At 37.0% G+C, this 19513-nt stretch overlaps 1 protein-coding gene across 1 annotated transcript in view; it reads left to right on the plus strand.

Annotated features, from left to right (window-relative positions):
* The first annotated feature begins 279 nt into the window (after nucleotides 1-279).
* TACR3 (tachykinin receptor 3) overlaps nucleotides 280-19513 on the plus strand; it is a 105076-nt gene continuing 85842 nt past the window's right edge. The window contains exon 1 of the mRNA XM_049885593.1: nucleotides 280-833. Within this exon, the coding sequence (XP_049741550.1) occupies nucleotides 280-833 (554 nt within the window). The remainder of the gene's footprint in view (nucleotides 834-19513) is intronic.

The following is a 19513-nucleotide window of genomic DNA, read 5'->3' on the forward strand; positions in this document are numbered from 1 at the left end:
CTCTCTCTCTCTCTCTCTCTCACCATCTCATCCTTCCCGCCTGGCAGAGCTGCAGACTCCTTGGAGAAAGTGTCGCTCTTGCTCCCCATCACCTGCTGGCTCCAAGCATCCCTCAGCCAGCCCAGGACGCGGTATCCTCTCCACTAGCTTCCGGAGGGGGACAGGGGTGCAGAAGACTGCCCCGCACAAAGTGACCAGGAGGCAGATAAGAACTTCGGAGAACTCGGGTCGGCCTGGCGGCGGGTGAGTAGGGAAGTCCGGGGCTGCAGACCTGCTGCGATGACCTCTGTCCCAGTAGCCGCCAACTGGACCGACAGCGCTGGAGGCATGGGTGCGGACGCCGCGGGAAACCTGAGCTCGGCTCTGGCGGCGGGAGCGGTTGCGGGGGCCGCTGAGGCCGAGTGGTTGCAACTGCTGGTCCAAGGCAGCAATCTGTCTGCCTCGTCCTCCTCCGCGCTGGGACTCCCCGCGGCCTCTCTGGCGCCTTCCCAGCCCCGGGCCAACCTCACCAACCAGTTCGTGCAGCCGTCCTGGCGCATCGCGCTCTGGTCCCTGGCGTATGGCATGGTGGTGGCCGTGGCCGTCTTCGGAAACCTCATCGTCATCTGGATCATCCTAGCCCACAAGCGCATGAGGACCGTCACCAACTACTTCCTCGTGAACCTGGCTTTCTCCGACGCCTCCATGGCTGCCTTCAACACCTTGATCAACTTCATCTACGCGCTTCACAGCGAGTGGTACTTCGGCGCCAACTACTGCCGCTTCCAAAACTTCTTTCCCATCACAGCGGTTTTCGCCAGCATTTACTCTATGACAGCCATCGCGGTGGACAGGTGAGTATAAGACGGGGGAGGGGGGGAGGAAGGAGGGAGAAGGGAGCAGTGGGATAGGTTACAAAAGAAATGGACACAGCTTCAATAAAAAGAGATGGCTAAGAAAAAGTTCTTGGAGAAATAAGGTCAGTACTCCCTGTGTAATCCTCCAATGGGCGAACCAGTTTCTGCTTCCATGGCCTCCCCTGCCCACTGCTGCCCTAAACCCCTGAGACCCATTAAGGGAATCAGAGAGCGACTGGAAAAGGCTGATGAATGGAATTTTGGAATCTGTCATTCCAAGTAGGATAAACTTAGGTACAGTAAAACCTGAGAAAGCCGGAACCCGTGTAGGGCGGAAACCTTCAGAGAAGGAAAACGCAAATATTTTCCACTAATGAAGGACAATAGAAAAATGGTAAGACTCCTCCCTGTCAAAGGCGGAAAGCTTTCTAAACTGAAAAAAAAAAAAAAAAAGACAGTTCCTTAGAGTTCCGGCTCTCACAGGTTTCACTGTAGAAACAATACTAGCAAACTTTCTCAACTAACTTCGACCAATTGCTGCCAACTTTATGTTCACTGTGAAATATACTTTTTGGCTTTCTCTCTGTCAGTCATTACACTGGCAGAGAAATGGATGATGAGTTACCTTCCACCTTTCCCTCCTCTCTTTCATCCTCTGGTTCAGCCTCAGGCATCCGCATCCCTTATCTTTGCCCTGAGGCCAACACTGGCTTGGCCTCCCAGCTAAGGTTATTGTCAGCCTGCAGTTTTGACTGTGTCCGGGGTTAGGTTTAATTTTCTGTAATAGGCAGGGGCCTTGAAATGGGTAAACCCTGTGCCTGGAACGTTTGCATCCACATCTTAATCAACATTAATCCCAAGGAATAAATGGTTTATAAAATAGGCACATTCCTCCACAGTTGATTAAGATAATTTTTTAAAGAATATCTCTACATCTGTTACAGTGGTAATTCTGAGACACTTAAACACTTGAAAGAGGCTGGGTAAACCTTAGCAATTGTTTCCATGTTCAAGTTTTTAAAAATAAGTGCGTATTTGTTTTGTTATATTAAACAGTATGAAAACTGCATGCTGTGGAAATACAGTGGTGAATTCTCTACCTGTTACTGAAAGTTGATTACACTTTAAATCAGTATAATGCCGAAAATGACTCATACCAGATGGCTCCAGTCTCAGCGTTGTGACTGACACCTGCATGGGGAATGCATGAGGGGGATGCCACTTTAACTTCCAGCCTCCCTCTTCATCTGTGAAAAGAAATAACGCTTTTTTATTTATTCACAAACTTGTTTCAAAATAGATTGAACCTAAATATTCTTACTACTTTCAGCCACCATCATGAAAAAAAAAAAAAAGTTCTTTCGGTAAGTCCGTCCTCTGTGCTTACTGTTTTGAAATAATGAGTACAGAGGCTTTGAGGACATAGATCTATAAAAAACTATTTTCTTGTGCTAGCCAGATGTTTAAATTGGAGGAGCAGTGGGTAGTTGCCCTGAGTAGAATAAATAAGCACAAATCACACTTTTTAAAAAATCTCTGAAACTGCCAGTCCTCCCTTTCCTCTTTATCTCTGTTCTTCTAAACATATCTTACCTCTTCATTTCTGCTAGAAATACAACTGAGTGAAAAGAACAAACAAAATCAGCCCCAAGCTGGGGAACATTAGAATTACCTTTAATCTTACTCTGCCAAGATAGAAATGAAATGTTCGTTTAATCTGAGCATTTTTTGTTTTATTTAATTTTTGTGTTTTGTTTTGTTTCTTAGTTCTTTTTTAATGTGGTCAGAGGGAGAGGCATTAGTACACTATGTTATCAAATGCTCACAATTTTCTTGAAATGTTAATGATGACTGTGAAATTCCATAAAAATTTTAGTGCATGTCAAATTGGCATTTCTACTTTGAGGAAAAAAAAGGGTATTTTTATAGTATTCTTCTGCCAAAACTTATAGAAAATCTGAAGTCATCTTGAAGTTATTTTAAATGACAATGTAATGCTATTATAATACGCCCTTCTCTGAAATTGAACTTATTCTACTACAATATATTATCCAGTCACTAAAACTTTACAAAACTTATGATGCATACAGTTTGCAGTAAAATCTGAAGCATGCATAAACCAGGTACTGAAATTCACTTTTAAAACTATTATTTAAAGTAATACTCCTATTTGAGCAGATAACTGATAAAAAGAAATGCAGAAATAGAGAAAAACTTGTTTAAAATGAGTTTAGAATCTAAGATTGTACAAATATAACAGTTATTCCAACTCTCAATAGTTCACCAGTCCACAGTCTTTCCATATTTGTGTCTTATCAAACATGAGGTGAAAATAACTGGCCTTCTGATATTTGAAGTCATTTTACAGGTTAAAGTTTGCAAGGCTGACATTTCCTAGGCTGTCTCTTATGCTTGAAGTTCAAGTGAGTCATGCTGCCTTTGGTTATGGTCTCACAGACTTCCTACCTACCACATATAACTGAGAAAATAGTTAACTGCATTTACTCAAAGAAATTACATTTTCCTATATAATTAGTGCTTTATTAAAAAGATCATAAAGGTTAACTAGCCTTTATTGAAAAAGGAATACATCATTTGGATTACAACATGAACACTTCCTTATTAAATTGTGTTTTCTATCTCCATTTAATATAAACTGAATTGTATCCTTCTAGCCAAAGTGGAAATCACATTCAACTCACTCTGTCTCACCACCTAAAATCCAAAGATTCCTTGAGCTTGAAAACAATTCCAGGTTTGACTCGGATATACATGGCTTTCCTTCAGCTGTAACGAAATGTTTACAACCTGTTATGACTTGTAAAAATTTTAGACCTGAAAAGGATTGTAGCTATCCCCTGTATTCTACAAACGGAGAACCTGAGGTCAATGGCCACGCATTTTGTCGAATAAAAGATACTGAGTTTTCTTTGAAGTGTTCAGTATTCATTCATCTCTAGGAAAGTTGCTTGCTTTATATCTTTATTTTTATCATAATATCAGTAACTCTACTAAAGATTTGAATGTGAGAAGGTAACAGATTTTGTTCTTGTCCTGAATCATGCTACCTTCCACTTTTACTATAAATTCCTGCAAAACTGTTTTCTTAGTAGCCAAGAAGCCTTGTTTCATTTCTACACAACTCCGTTTTCCCTGGAAGGCTACTTATCCCCACCTATAAACACATAAACACATACATACACACACCGTGGAGTTATTTTCCAATGAAGGGCTGTTTTACAAACAGCCTTTACAAACCTCCCAAAATTCGCCATTATAAAAATATAACATTCAAACGTAATGTTTATCTAAAAGATGCTAAGCTTTCCCAAGATCATGTAGTAGAGCCAGCATTCAAAACACTGCAGTGTGCTTCAGGGCCTTGCTCCTCTTAAAGTTTACACTATTATGCCACCTAGGAAGTGGATGACTGTAGGTTCAATTAGACGTGATTATTTTTTATTAACTTTAAAGACATTAAAACTCAGCACTTGTACATATAATTCATATGTTAATTGGGGACACAGAAAGTAAAAAATTGTGACTATAACAAATATTTTAATTTCAATTCCTTTATGATATATACAACTTGATATATGAGGATACTAGAAGATAGTTAAACATTTCTTCCATTATGTAAGCACATTTTTTAAGTTAAGTTAGAATCTATAGAAAGTTGATTTACATATAGTAAAGGATAATTTCAGGACAAATGGTTCAGTATTGATCTGAATATTGATTTAAGAATTTTACAGATGGCATCACTGCTTCGTACTGAGAAACCTTCAGGGAATGATTTATTATGTTTTATCTAACAGTTCAAAAGAATTAACAAAGACAGCAAAAATACTTTAGATGCTTCAAACCCTGATATCCATAATGATCGAAAGTAATATTTAATCTAACTGAACTAAGTAACAATTCTTGGTAAATGGATACAAGTGTATGTTACATGCTACTCTTTGTTTTTTAATTTTCTTTAAGAAGATTCTACTTCACTTTTTCACAAAACTGTTATGTATTCATAGGACCTCTGTGGAAAGCTTTTGAAAATTTATTATGAATAAAAATATATGGTGATGAAAAATAGTGAAGCTTCAATCTGGTAACAAATGATCTAAATATATTTTGGTAAATTTGATATCATTGGTACAGGTATTATAGATATTGTGATCATTAAGGTTGTGTGCCAACTTGGCTGGGCCATGATTCTCATTGGTTTGGCAGTTATGATGTAATTTGGCAGTTGTATAACACTGTAATTAACTCCATGATGAGGTCTGATGTAATGTGAGCACTTCCATGAGGGGATCTGCTGTGAGTAGCCAATCATTTAAAAGGGAGTTTCCTTGGAGGCATTGCCTGCATCTAAGGCTCGTGGGCTTTTGTTCACTCTGGATCCTGCAGCTGGCTTCTATTCATCTGACCTTCAGTTCTTGAGACTTGAGGTAGCAGCTTACCCGCCATCTTGTCTGCCCATCTTGGTGTTCGTTGGTCTCCTCAGCCTGTGAGCCAGGAGAAGCCTCCAGTCTGACCCACGGACTTGGGACTTTCCAGCCTGTACAACTGTGTGAGCCATTTCCTTGATATGAATCTCTCTATGTATGTGTTTATATGCTTTACTGGTTTTACTTCTTTAGAAAACCCAGACTACGACAGATAAAAACACTTTAACAAATATTTCAAAATCCTTTACCAGTCTTTAATTTTACTACCCTAAGCCACTCTAATGGAGAGTCATTCCTCTCCACTCTAGGGAGGGTCATGACCCATGACGTTAATAAACAAGTTAGTGTTTTTTATTAGTGCTACAGTAAGACTTGCATCATTATTTATTTAGCCCAGGTGATGAGCTAGATGAGCTTACCCTAAGATCAGTTGCTTTATATCTTTGAATTCTTCACAAAATAGTTATTAAAACTATGTTTTGGAAGGGTTAGTTTTAGGAAATTTATTATGAACCTTGGATTCTTTCTATAATTTGCAGTTCTTATTTGATAATTAAATAATATCTAATTTCCATCCACTACAAATACTACTGTAGTGAGCTATGACAGTTATTAAAATTATAAAAAATATTGCAAATTAATTGAAATTAATCAGGAACACAGAGAAAAAGTAGTAAGTATTAGCTGAATGGATGAAATTTAAGATGATCACAGAGTAAGATGTAGTCAGAGGTGGCTCTTATATAACTAGCAGAACTCCAGTTAATATCAAGGTTGCATTAACCACAATAACAAAGAATACGTCAAAAAGAATTTGTAGCATATGTAACAGACATTGTGTCAAAAACCTTAATACATAAAATAATCTAATATACAAATAAAAATTAAAACTCCAATGTAAAAAGAACAAAAGACATGGAATATTTGCAAAAGCAGAAATAAAAATGTCTAATATATAAAATTAGAAGTTGCTTATACTCCATGTCTCCGTTTCCTCACCTGCCATTTATAGCTCAAGCCACTTAAATCTGAATTTCTCTCCCAACGCTTTAACCCATGGGTGTATAGCCATACTGTGAAATTCAATGGACATTTCACCCCTTGACTTACTTGACCTTTCAGCAGCCTTTCCCACAGGTGGCTACTGTGTATCTCCTGAAAGCCTCTCCTCTTGGGCTTCAACTTTTCTGGTCTCCTCTTTCCTCCTCAGACTCTCTTTCAAGGCTCCATTTTTGATTCTCTGCCTTGATGTAATGATTGAATACATGGAGTCCTCAATGCTAAATCCTGGGCCTCATTTCCTTCTCACTTCTCTCCCAGGTAATTTCATCTGGACCAATGGCTCCATTTATCACTTTTGGATGAATAGTTAATTTCTTTATCTGTCCAGCTTCATCTCATAACATGATTCAACTGGTCTAATCTCTGAGATTAGCCACTGAGATTCTTTTCGAAATACCTGGATGTATTCATGTATTTATGCTGTCTTTTTACTCTTGAACACATATTGTTCCTTTGCCTCAAATGCTCTTCTTCCAGTTCTTCATTACTTAAATCTACCCTTTTAGATAACAGCTCAAATGTCACTTTAACAGGGAAACCGTCCATAAGCATCCCAATTTAACTTGGTGTCCCTTTATAGATTCATATAAAATCTGTGAATCTAATATATGAAAAATATTTTCATAGATTAAATTTAATACTCATATTTAAGAACATTTGATTAATAATGTCCTCTAATAGACTTGTAATCACCATGAATGCATGTTCGATTCTGTTCTTAGTCTTCTTTATATCCTCAGGCCAGCCACACCGGTTCACACATGGTAAGCACACAACCAATATTGCTGAAAAAATGAACCATAGGAGTACTAAAATAAGTAAAAATTAAAGTGATGACATACCACTTGTTATCTATTAAAATTAACAGGTATTGGTAGGTATGCAGGGAAAGGGGATTTTTACACATCCTTTTTTTTTTTTAGGTTGAACTATATAAAATTATGATTTTGATAGCTTTAAACTGCTAAACACCTATCATTTCATATGTTGTAACCTTATAAAAACCAAAAACCAAACCTGTTGCTCTCGAGTCAATTCTGACTCATGAACTATGAGATGTAACCTAAGAGTTGGTTATAAATTGGCAAAAATCACCTAGGAGTGGAATTTGGCAATGCATATTCCTCTGTGTCATTTATTTTAGTCTTAAGAATTCATCCTAAGACATAGCACTAGATTTTAATAAAAATGTGTGTTCAAGGATGTTCTCAAACCAAAAATAGAAGAATAGAAAACAACTAAAAATCCCCCACGAAAGGAAATTATCAAATAAATGATGGGGCATCTATAAAGTGCAATTCTATGTAGAAATAAAAAAATCATGTATTTGAATGTATCTCAAGTCTCCAGGACTATGGGTACAAATGTAATATTAGTATGAACATCCAAATTTCTTTGGTCGGTAATCTATACTTGTAAGCCTCTCCCAATTATTTCAAAGAGCACCCAGAGGGGTCCAATAAGAGTTTATCAGCAGTTCTGTTTAGCACTATCATACTTCCCACTCTATCTCAAACCCCTCAACCCACCCCCAGAAAGAAAAACGAGCAAGGTCAACACTTTGGTAAAGAAGCATGGCAGTTTATCTGAAGGAAGAAGAATCCACCTCCCTCTAAAAAGTGCTGTCTTTTGGTGCAGTGCATCCAAATCTGGAAAACTAACAAGTTACAAATACAACGCCCTCCGTCTGAAATTTTTGCAATGCGTTTTTGTGTTCTAAACAGAACAGGACTTGGAAGAAACCTCTTTTTCCTCATCTTTTGCCCCCCCCCCTTTTTTTTAACCGATTTCTTCGTAGCCACAGTTCCTCAGCTTCTACTTTCAACTGTCTTTCCATGGGTTCAGCTCTAAGCCATGTGTCCAGGATGACGAATTATCCATATTCCCTCTTCCCATGCCTCATCACTCCGAGCGTAAATAATTTTTATTCAGGCTTCTTCACATTAAACAAATGCTGAAAAAATGACGACTGGGGTTTGCATTCCCCCCCAACTTCATTAGACAAGGTCAGAGTGAATCCTGTTTTAGACTCAGCAGGATCCCTAGCACGTGAGAAATCTTTAGAACAAGAGTTTAATAGTCTGACATAATTCTATAAGTGCAGTAAGGTAAACATGGATTTCATTTGCTCTAAATGGTGAGAGTTTGAGGATTTTTTTTATCCTTTTCTTTTTAAATTTTTCTATAACAAAATTCAATTCTTTTACGTTATTTTATTTTTCTGTTACTTTACAAATAACTTTAAAATATTAATTAATTAAAATAAATACTTTATAAAAACAACAATGACTTGGAGGTGAGTGCAGAAGAGTTTGAACTCCAGAAAACAACTTGATGGAATTTTGTATAGATATCTTGTGGTAGATATTTTATGGCAACATTTTTACATACATTTTTGATGCTGACTTAGAAACGATAAGGACATTTCTGGCAAGAGAGTACTGTGGACATTATAATAGATTATTTTGTAGATTATACCTCTTTCCCAGGAATTGTATAAAAATATCTCACCTGAGTGGGGTAATTTAGAAGCCTGCCTAAAGGTACAGGGATAAATTAGCTCAGTGTTTCTATTAACTTTGGAATGTGACACAGGTTTTTAAATATTGGCTTAAGCTCTCTGTTTCAGTCTTGTATTATAATGAGTTTTTTTTTTTTTTGCCTTCACCCCTGCTTTAAGCATCTGTGGTCAAATACGTACAGGTACACAACTCACTCTATTTGTTTCTTGAGTACCTTCTAAAGTACTAGACATTGTATAATTGGACATACCAGAATAAACAAGCTCATATCTTCATAAAACTGCAGTTCCCACAACTGTATTCCAGAGTCATTCCATAGTCATAAATCCCACAGTCTACTCAATAGCTCCATTTGTGTGTCTAATAGGCATCTCAGACTTCTATGTCCAAAACTCAGTTCCTGACATTGCCCCAGAACTTATTCCTCCTGCAGTCTTCTGATCTCAAAATCTGAGCCCCAGGTCAAAACTCTTGGAAACGTTCTTGCAAATCTCTACTTTCAAAACATCTATGTAGACTCAAATCACTTTTTAAGACCTCTGCTGCCTCTACCCTAATCCAAGTTAGTATCATTTCTCCCCTAATTTAACTACAGTGCTCTTAGCTGGTTTTTCTGCTCCTGCTCTGGTTCTTTATCAGTTTGTTCTCTATACAACAACCAGAGTGATCCTGTTAAAAATAAGCCAGATCACGTATTCTTTCTATAAATCCTCCAGAGGCTCCCCAGCTCCCTCAGGGTAGAAATCTTAGAGTGACCTACAAGAATGTTTAGTAATCAGTCTTTTGTTACCCTCTGACCTCATCTCCTGCTACTCAGCACTCACCACTCTGTTCCACAGTCACTGGTCTCTTCTGTTCACCAATATACTAGACATGTTTTCACCTCAGGGCCTTGCACTCTGTGTGGAACCCTCTTCCTCTAACAGCCATGTTGCTCACTCCCTGTACTCCTGGATTCTGATCACTCTGTTCAAAATTGCTTTACCTTCTTATTTTCCCATGTATCACCTTCCAAAATAGTATATATTTTGCTTATTTGTAATGTTTATTGTGTGTGTGTGTCTCTCCCCACTGGAATGTAAGTTCCATGAGAACAAAACTAGAGCTGTGCCTCAAATGAATGAATGAATAAATGGATGATAAGGCACTATTGAAATGCATAGCAGGGGGACCCACATTTACAGTGTTAGAGCAGAAAAACATAGAAATTTTAGAAATGTTTTTAATGTTCTTCATTTCACAAACATACAAAAGTAGAAATACAAATTATCTAATAAATTGGCTATTGTTAATATTCAAATAAAAATAAAACATTTAAAATACTCTATACTACCCAGTGTATGATGGTCACTTCCACATTAAGCTGAATTATCTATAAAGAAAAATATTTGGGGATTTTCAAATGAGTATAAAAACGATTCTGAAGAAATGAAAAGATGCTATGTACTTAGTATGTACTTACTACTCCTGAAATTGAATATTTATGTGAATAAGTCATAGTCAGAATACGTTGTTGTTTTTAGGTGCCATCAAGTTGATTTGTGATTCACAGCAACCCCACGTGACAGAGCAGAAGTATCTCCTAGGGTTTTCTAGGCTGTAATCTTTATGGGAACAGATTGCCTGGTCTTTCTCCCGTGGAGCCACTGGGTGGATTCAAACTGCTAACCTTTTGGTTAGCAGCTGAGGACTTAACCGTTGTGCGACCAGGGCTCCTTTCCCAAATGTATATTGCCATTTAAAAGATGTCATAGTACCATATGTATTGATTTTTACCCCCTGAATGATCATATGAAGGGTAGTTTTTTTTTCTTTATAAGCTAAATACATGGTATGAGATAAATTTAAAGCTCTTAAACTGTAAGTTTTGATTAGTTTAAAATGTTTTACTTGTAAATCATAATGATTTGAATATCTCATGTAAAGATTTAGAAAATCTAAATTTCGTGTTGAAGTGTAAAGGGTTTCAGAATCAAACATTAGTGCAATTCAATATTATTTTTAAAAAAGAACAGAAAACATTTGCTATCTAAGAAACTACTGGCAATCCCCAGTCACCAGTCACAGAGCCGTTGCTGATGGATATCTGTAATGAACAGGGGTGAAATAGTGTCCTTGGAGACAAATTAAAGGATACCATTTTATAAAATCCTGGCAGCTCACAAATAGAACACAGATGCTAAAGAAAAAATAGATTTACATTTGTGTAAACAGATTATCAGTCTTATATAGGCACTCCTCGCTTGCCACAATTCTGATATGCCTGAATTTCAATTACTAATGTTGAGTTAATTAGCATGGTTGTTGGTTGTTGTACGCCATCATGTTGATGCAACTCATAGCAACCCTGTAGAACACAGTGGAACTACCCCGTATGGTTTCCTAGGTTGTAATCTGTGTTTCTCAAAAACGCTGCTCAAGTTTCAGTTACCACGTTATATTAAATGTGAGTTTTTGCATACACTGCAAACCCCCTAGCTAGCTCTTCAGTCCCCAAACTGCTACACAGAGAACAAAAGCACGTCATGATCAGTGACCAATTGCATCCCTTCTTTCAAGGTCTGCCAGTGATTGGTCGCTGAGCACCTGTGATTTAGTTCATACACAGACAGCAAAGCATGTGGTTACGCTGCCTCCTTTAAACCTACATGACATTTTGCAAAAATGCCAAAAGAGGGAGTTGCCAAGGAAGATGAAAGTGTAATAAAGAAACAAAAAGTGATAATGCTGCAAGAAGATTTCAAATCCAATGGAAATGGAGTTATTATAGAATATTAGACCATGGGAATGTTGACCCTGTCACTGTAAAAGTGACTGTAAATATGCAGCCGGAGGAAATTAGTCAAGGTGAACTTAACATGAATGAAGAAAGTGGTTGTGACAAATGGGTGAAGGGGGTCCAGAGGAAGTGACACCAGCAAATATCTTCACATTAAAAAGAACGCTCAGAGACATTTCACTACTGTGAAATTGCAAAGGTTTGTTTCAGACTTAGAAAGGAGATGACAGTTGGCCAAGGCATAGGAAAGATGTCCACTCTGTATTGTAAGGTATCTGACAAGAAGAAGGCAAACATTGTTCAAACTGCTGATAACGTTTTTACAAAGAAATAAAGCACTTTAATTCCCAGTGTTTTGAATGGTTTAAATTATTTAGTTTTAAAACTAAATTAATATTAGTTTTAGTTTTTTTTTTTCATTTCCCTATTCTTTTACAACTGAGGGTTTTTAAAATTTTGACAACTTTTTTTTCCAGCACACATCTAGAAATGTTTTAATTAGATTCTGATTCCATAATATTTTTGTTATATGAACAAATGGGGCATCAAAATCCCAGCAACTGCAAAGACAAAGGAGGTTCTTGAGCTCCAGTCTTGTTAGGAAATGGCAATGGCTGATTTTTCAGGCTACATGTTAGTAGGTGGATATGAAAATGCTGTGCTTTTCTTTCTTTTTTTCATTATTTGTTATGCTTTGTACTTATCATAGAGCACTGGTTATTCTTTCCAGGAAATTTTTGTGATTGGGTTATTAAGTATCAAATGTGCAAAAAAGAATAATAATAACATGCTTAGAAAGGTTTTAATAAGATTGTCACTTTAAAGGTGCACACAATGTTTAAAAGCCCAATTCTGTGAGGTAATAGTGTCATTAATAGTGCCTGTATTTCACTTTCATGTCATTGCATGGATATGAAGCAGTGAAACTTTGAAGTATTAGCTATCAGCCCATTGTATCTAGGAGGCATTACTCCTAGGGTGCTTCTCCAAGCCCATACGCAGAAGTCCAATTAAAGTTAGTGGGAACTAGACACCCAGAGGAAAAGAGATACATGTACTAAGAGAAAAATGTCCATTATCGATGTGATATACACAAGGTCACAGTGTAGTTTGGCCTCTGAAAGCAAGCCGGTGGAGAGAAATGTTGGCTGGACATCTTCTTGCCTGCCTCTGTCCAGGGAATCCAGGGTACAGGGCCGTTTGGAGCAGCCATTCCAGAAAAGCCATCTCCTTTCTATTTCCCCCTGTATTCCGCTTGTGTTCAACATTAAAGAATTAGCTGGGGGATGCCAAGTTGACTGCCCCTGTATTTTGACAGAATTTTTAAAGGTGGTGGAAAAAAATTGTAATTGTTCACATTGATTACCAAGATTGCTTTACAGGGTTTCAATTTGCATGGTCAGGTTCATGTTTCCACACTACTTTGCAAATTGAGGACTAACTGTAGTTCAAATATCAGAACCTAATTGCCTAATAAATAAATGGGTGCTTTTCTCTCAGACAGCTGACCATCATTTAGCTTGTTGACTAATTTAGACCATTATATTAGCCAAATATTATAATTGTTCTGAAAATATATGTGTCAGAGATATGAATTACGTGGCTTTACACATTGAATGGAAAAGGAAAACGGGGAACAAGAACAGCTACTGGGAAAGACAACCAAGAGAAATATGGATGGCTAAATACTGGAAACTGTTAATATGTCATCTCATAAGTAAGCATATAATCATCTAAGTTAACCCTGAAAATGCATCCAAGATAATACAATACTCATTCCTGACAAAATTCTTGGTGAACTACAATATAAAGCATGTTCTTAATACGATAAATAATATCTATCCCCAAACAAAATATGTGAAAGCGGTTTAAAGAAAACTGAAAAGAAAAAAAAATAGTATTGCAACTTGAAAAAATAAAGGACACACAGTAAAGAGACTAAATAGTAAAAATATATCAGTTCTTTTAAGAGTCAATGTAATTTCAGTAAAACTACAGTGGAAGTTAAATAGACCTTGAGCAAAATATCTGATGGTTTTCTGAGATTAAGTTGCTGAGACTAACCAAGAAATATTTATAAACATAATAATAATAGTAAATTCGATTATCAGATATAAAAATAATATAAAGTTAAAATAAATGAAAAAGTTTGGTACTAGACCAAGAACCAACAGTTAAATGATTGTTGTTAGCCATCACTGGCTGTTAAGCCTATTCCAACTCATGGTGGCTCCATGAAAGTATGTGTAATAGAACTTCCTGCATATATGAGTTTATTCGTTGCAAAGAAAGTCTCACAAACCAATAAGAAAAGCATAGATTCCTTGAAATAAGAAATTTGGAATTTAGCTCATTATTAGCAGAAAAACAAAAGAGAGTCTCACTTCACACCATTGTCGTACACTGTTGTTTTTGTTGTTGTTAGCTGCCTCTGAATCAGTTCAAACTCGCGGCGACCTCATGTGTGTCAGAGTAAAACAGTGCTCCATAGGGTTTTCAAGGTTATGATCTTTTTCAAAGCTAAGATTGCCAGGCCTGTCTTCCACAGCACCTTCGGGTGGGTTCAAACTGCCAACCTTTCATCTAGTATTAGAGCACTTATTTATTTGCATCCACCCAGGCGCTCTTAATACACTAATATTAGTTTCAGATAAATTAGTTAGAATACAACAATAAAACCGTGGAAAAAGAAAAAGTCTTCTGTTCCACTCCCAGCCCTAGGCAACCACTAAGCAAGTTTCTCTATATATAGGTTTGTCTTTTCTGCAATTTCATATAAGTAGATTCGTACATTATGTAGTCTTTTTGTCTGAAAGGACTTCATATCTTTGTCTCATTTGTAAAATTAGCTTGTATGTCTTCTCTTTAAGTTGCAGAAGTTCTTTTTGTATTCTAGACACAAATCCTTTATCAGGTGTATTTATAATTTGAAAATATTTTCTCCCAGTCTGGTGCTTCTCTTTTTTACTTTCTTAATAGTTTATTTGAAAAGAAAAAGCTTTGCATTATGATAAAGCCAATTTATCTTTTTTTTTTCTCTAATTGCTTGCGATTTTGTGGTTATATCTAAGAAATCATTGCCTAACCCAAGACTGTGAAGATTCAATCCTCTGTTTCCTCTGTGACTTTTGGAGTTTTAGATCTTACATATATGTATGCTCCATTTTGAGTTAATTTTTCTGTATGATGTACGCTTAACAGTCTGTCTTAGTCTGGGTTCTCTGGAGGAACAAAACCAGTGAAGAGTATTTAGATATATACACAGAGAGAAATTTACTTCAAGGAAATGGCTCTCTCAATTGTGAGGAAACAGCTCACACAATTGCTAGGGCTGGAAAATCCCAAATCTGTGTATCAGGCGAAAGGCTGAAGACCTCTGCTGGCTCATGTGGTTACAGGGGCTGACAAACCCCAAATCTGCTGGTCAGGCAGTGGGCTAGAAGCCTCTATTGGATCATGGGGTTATGAGGGTTGGCAGATGCAAAATCTACATGTTAGGTGGCAGGCTAGAGACTTCTGCAGGCTTGTGTCCCAAGAACTGGAGGTCATGTGACAAGGTAAGTGCAGAGTCGAGAAAAGGTGCAGCTTTGCCAGAGAATCCATTTGTATATAGGAGGCAGGCTACACCCCCAAGGAAACCCCCCTTTCAACTAATTGTCTGCTCACATCGGATCACAAAATGGAAGGCGATTCCATAGCGTCTGCCAAACCCTTGAGAATCATAACCTAGGCAAGTTGACTCATAAAATTAACCATTACATAGACTAAATTTGACTTTTTTGAATGTGCATATCCAATTGTCCTAGCACCATTTGTTGAAACAGCTATTGTTTATACCAGTGAATTGCCTTGGCACCTTTGTAAAAAGTAATTGGCCATAAACACAAGGGTTTATATCATTGATATTTCTGTTCCATTTATCAATATCTCTATGCCAGTTCTACGGTTTCTTGATTTTAGTGTAGCTTTGTAGGGAATTTTGAAATGTGAAAGTGTATATCTTTCACTTTTTTCTTCCCCAAAATTGTTTTGGTAATTCTGGGGTCTTTGCATTTCCATTTTTTTTTTTTTGCATTTCCATATTACTTTTAGGATCAACTTTTTTCATTCTGGTCTTGGGATAGGAATTTTAATAAAGGTTATGTTGAATTGTTTGATCAATTTCAGGAGTATTTTCAGCTTAAAAATATGAATGTTGAACTGAACTTGAACTTTCTCCATTTATTTAGATTTCATTAATTTCTTTCATCAGTGCTTCATGGATTTCCGTGTACACATCTGGCACTACTTTGATTAAATTTATTCCTAAGTAGTTTATTCTTCTTGATGCAGTTGTGAATAGATTTTTCTTTTTTTAGGTTTTAGATAGTTCTTAGCTAGTCTATGAAAGGCAAATTTATTGAACTTGTATCCTGTGACCTTGCTGAACTCATTTATTCACTCTGGTAGGGTTTTTGTGTGTGTGTGTGTGAGAGAGAGAGAATTCCTTAGACTTTTTCAGCATAGAAGAGTATGCCATTTGCTAGTAAAGATAGTTTACTTCTTTATAAAAAACTGAATGTCGTTCTATTTTTTATTGTTTTTTTTTTTTTTTTGAATTTCCTGATTACGGTGTCTAAAACCTCCAGTGAAATATTGAATAGGAGTGGTGAGATTGGATACCCTTGCTTTGTTCTGAATTATACTAGGAAAGCATTCAGTTTTTCACAATTAAGTCTGATATTAACTGTCAGTTTTTTCATAAATGCACTTTATTAGGTTTAGAAACTTCTATTCCTAGTTTGTTCAGAGTGTTTATTATGAAAGGATGTTTGATTTTTGTCAAATACTTTTTCTGCTATTTTATTGAAATAATTATATAGTATTTGTCCTTAGTTCTATTTTTTTTTTTCATTATATTAATTGATTTTCAGCTCAACCTTGTATTCCAGGGATAAATGCTACTTTGTTATGGTTAATAATTCTTTTCTACATACCTGAATTTTTTTGTTTGATAATATTTTATTTAAGATTTTTACATCTATATTCTTGAATGATGTTGGTCTTTGGCTTACTTTGGCTTTGATATCAGGGTAAGACTAACGTCATACAATGAGATGGTAAGTATTCCCTCTTCTATTTACTGGAAGAGTTTGTGAAAGACTGGCAATATTGTTTATTTAAATGTCTGAAGAAAATCACCAGTAAATCTGGACCGGTTTTTTTTTGGGGGGGGAGGGTTATTTTATAATAATTTTTAAATTTTATTTCTTTAATTGTTATAGGTATATTCAGATTTTCTATTTTTTCTTAAGTTACTCCCAGTAATCTGTTTCATTCTAGGAATTTCTTTATTCTAGAAAATTTTTAAGTTTTATCAAAGTTGTCTAACTTGTTAGCATAGAGTTGATCAGAGTTGTTGTTTTTGTTGTGAGGTGGCTTCAAGTCATCTCCTAATCATAATGACCTATGTAAAATAGAACAAAACATTGTCTCGTCTTGAGCCATCCTCCCAGCTGTTGCCATGTTTGAGCCCATTGTTGTAGCCACTATGTCAGTCCACCTTGTTGAGGGGCTCCATCTTTTTCACTGATCCTCTACCAGGCATGATGTTCTGCTCCAGCGTTTGGTCCCTCCTGATGATGTACCCAAAGTAAGCAAGACAAAGTCTTGCCATTCTCGCTTCTAAAGAGCGTTCTGTTTGTACTTCCTCCAAGACTGATTCGTTTGTTTTTCTGGAAGCCCATAGTATAATCCATATTCTTCCCCAATACTGCAATTTGAATGTGTCATCTGTTCAGTCTTCCTTTGTAATCGTCTAGCTTTCGCATGCATATGAGGTGATGGAAAAGACCATGGCTTGGGTCGGGTGCACCTTAGTCATCAAAGTGACATCTTCGCTTTTTAATATTTTAAAGAGGTCTTTGGCTGCAGATTGTCCAATGCAATGTCATTTGATTTCTTTACTGCTACTTCCACGGACGTTGATTGTTGATCCAAGTAGAATAAAATCTTTAACAATGTCAATTTTTTTCACCTTTTATTATGATGTTTATCAGTTCAGTTCAGTTGTGAGGATTTTTGTTTTCTTTATGTTCAGTCGTAATTCATACTGGAGGCTGTAGTCTTTTACCTTCAACAGTAAATGCTTCAAGTTGTCTTCATTTCCGGTAAGAGAGGTCGTGTCATCTGCATATTGCACGTTGTTAATCCTGATGCTATAAAGTCCAGCTCCTTGGATTATTTGCTCAATATACAGATTGAATAAGTAAAGTGAAAGGATATAACACTGCCACACGTCTTTTCCAACTTTAAGCCACACAGTATCCACTTTTCTGTTTGAATGACTACCTCTTCATATATGTACAGATTCTTCTAATCCTGTTAATTTTCATAAGGTCAGTAGTTGTTGTGTGCATGCTGTCGAGTCAATTTTGACTTACAATGACCCCACATGACAGAGCAGAACTACCTCACAAGGTTTTCTAGGCTGTAATCTTTCTGTGGAGACACTGGGTGGGTTTGAACTGCCAACCTTTTAGTTAGTAGATGAGTGCTTAACTGCTGTACCACTAAGGCTCCTTTCCAGATATAATGTTATTGTTGTTAGATGCCTCGAGAATTTTTATTTGTTATTGCACTTTTGAACTAAAAAATTTCCGTAATTGATCATTTCTATCTCTATTATAAGTGATTGGCTGATAACTGAAAGATCAGTGGTTCGAACCTACCAGTCACTCCATGGGAGGAAGACATGGGAGTCTGCTTTTGTAAAGATTCACAGCCTTGAAACCCTATGGGGCAGTTCTACACTCTGTCCTATAGGATCGTGATGAGTCACAATCAACTCAATGGAAACCGTTTTTTTTTTGTTTTATCCCTATTATAGTTTCTATTTGATGAATCGTTATCACTACACTTTTATTTAATTCTCAAACATGGTTTTCTTTAGTTCTCTGAATATATTTATAATAATTGCCTTGAAGTACTTGTCTGCTAATTGTAACTTCTAGGTATCTTCAAAAACAATTTCCAATGCCTACTTTTATTCCTGTGTAGAGGTCACATTTTCCTGTTTATTTTTACTTTCAAAGTTCAGAGAGTTTAGAAATCTTCCCTACATTCATTCAAAGTTTGCTGTTGCTGTGTGCCATCAAATCAATTCCAAGTCATAATGACCCTATATGACATCCCATAGGGCTTTGTAGGGTGCAGTCTTTACAGGAGCAGATCACCAGGTCTTTTCTCCAGCAGAACCGCTGGTGTGCCCGAACTGCTGACTTTTCGGTTAGAAGCCCAGTGCTTAACCATTGCGCCACCAGGGCCCTTACTCAACGTTTTCTTGTTGTTAGGTGCCTTTGGGTCGGGCCCAATTCATGGCAACCCTATGTACTATAGAATGAAACACTGCCTGGTCCTGCAAGATGCTCAGTTATTGCTGTGTTTCAGCCCATGCAGCCACTGTGTCAATGGCCTTCCTCTTTTTCACTAACCCTCAACCTTACAAAGCATGAGGTCCTTCTACAGAGACTAGTCCATCCTGAGAACATGCCTCGGATCCTGGCTTCCAAGGAGCACTGAGGCTGTACTTCTTCCAAGACAGACTTGTTCATTCTTCTGGCAGTCCATGGTATATTCAGTATTCTTTGCCAACACCATAATTCAAAGGAATAAACTCTTCTTCAGTTTTCCTTACTCATTGCCCAGCTCTCACACGCATACGAGGTGATTGAAAATATCATAGCCTGGGTCAGGCCCACCTTAGTCCTCAGTGACATCTTTGCTTTTCAACACTTTAAAGAGGGCTTTTGCAGCAGATTTTCCCAACGCAATACGTCGTTTGATTTCTTGACCACTGTTTCCACGGGCATTGATTGTGTATCCAAG

This window comes from Elephas maximus, chromosome 5, assembly GCF_024166365.1.
Source record: "Elephas maximus indicus isolate mEleMax1 chromosome 5, mEleMax1 primary haplotype, whole genome shotgun sequence".
Lineage (NCBI taxonomy): Eukaryota > Metazoa > Chordata > Mammalia > Proboscidea > Elephantidae > Elephas > Elephas maximus.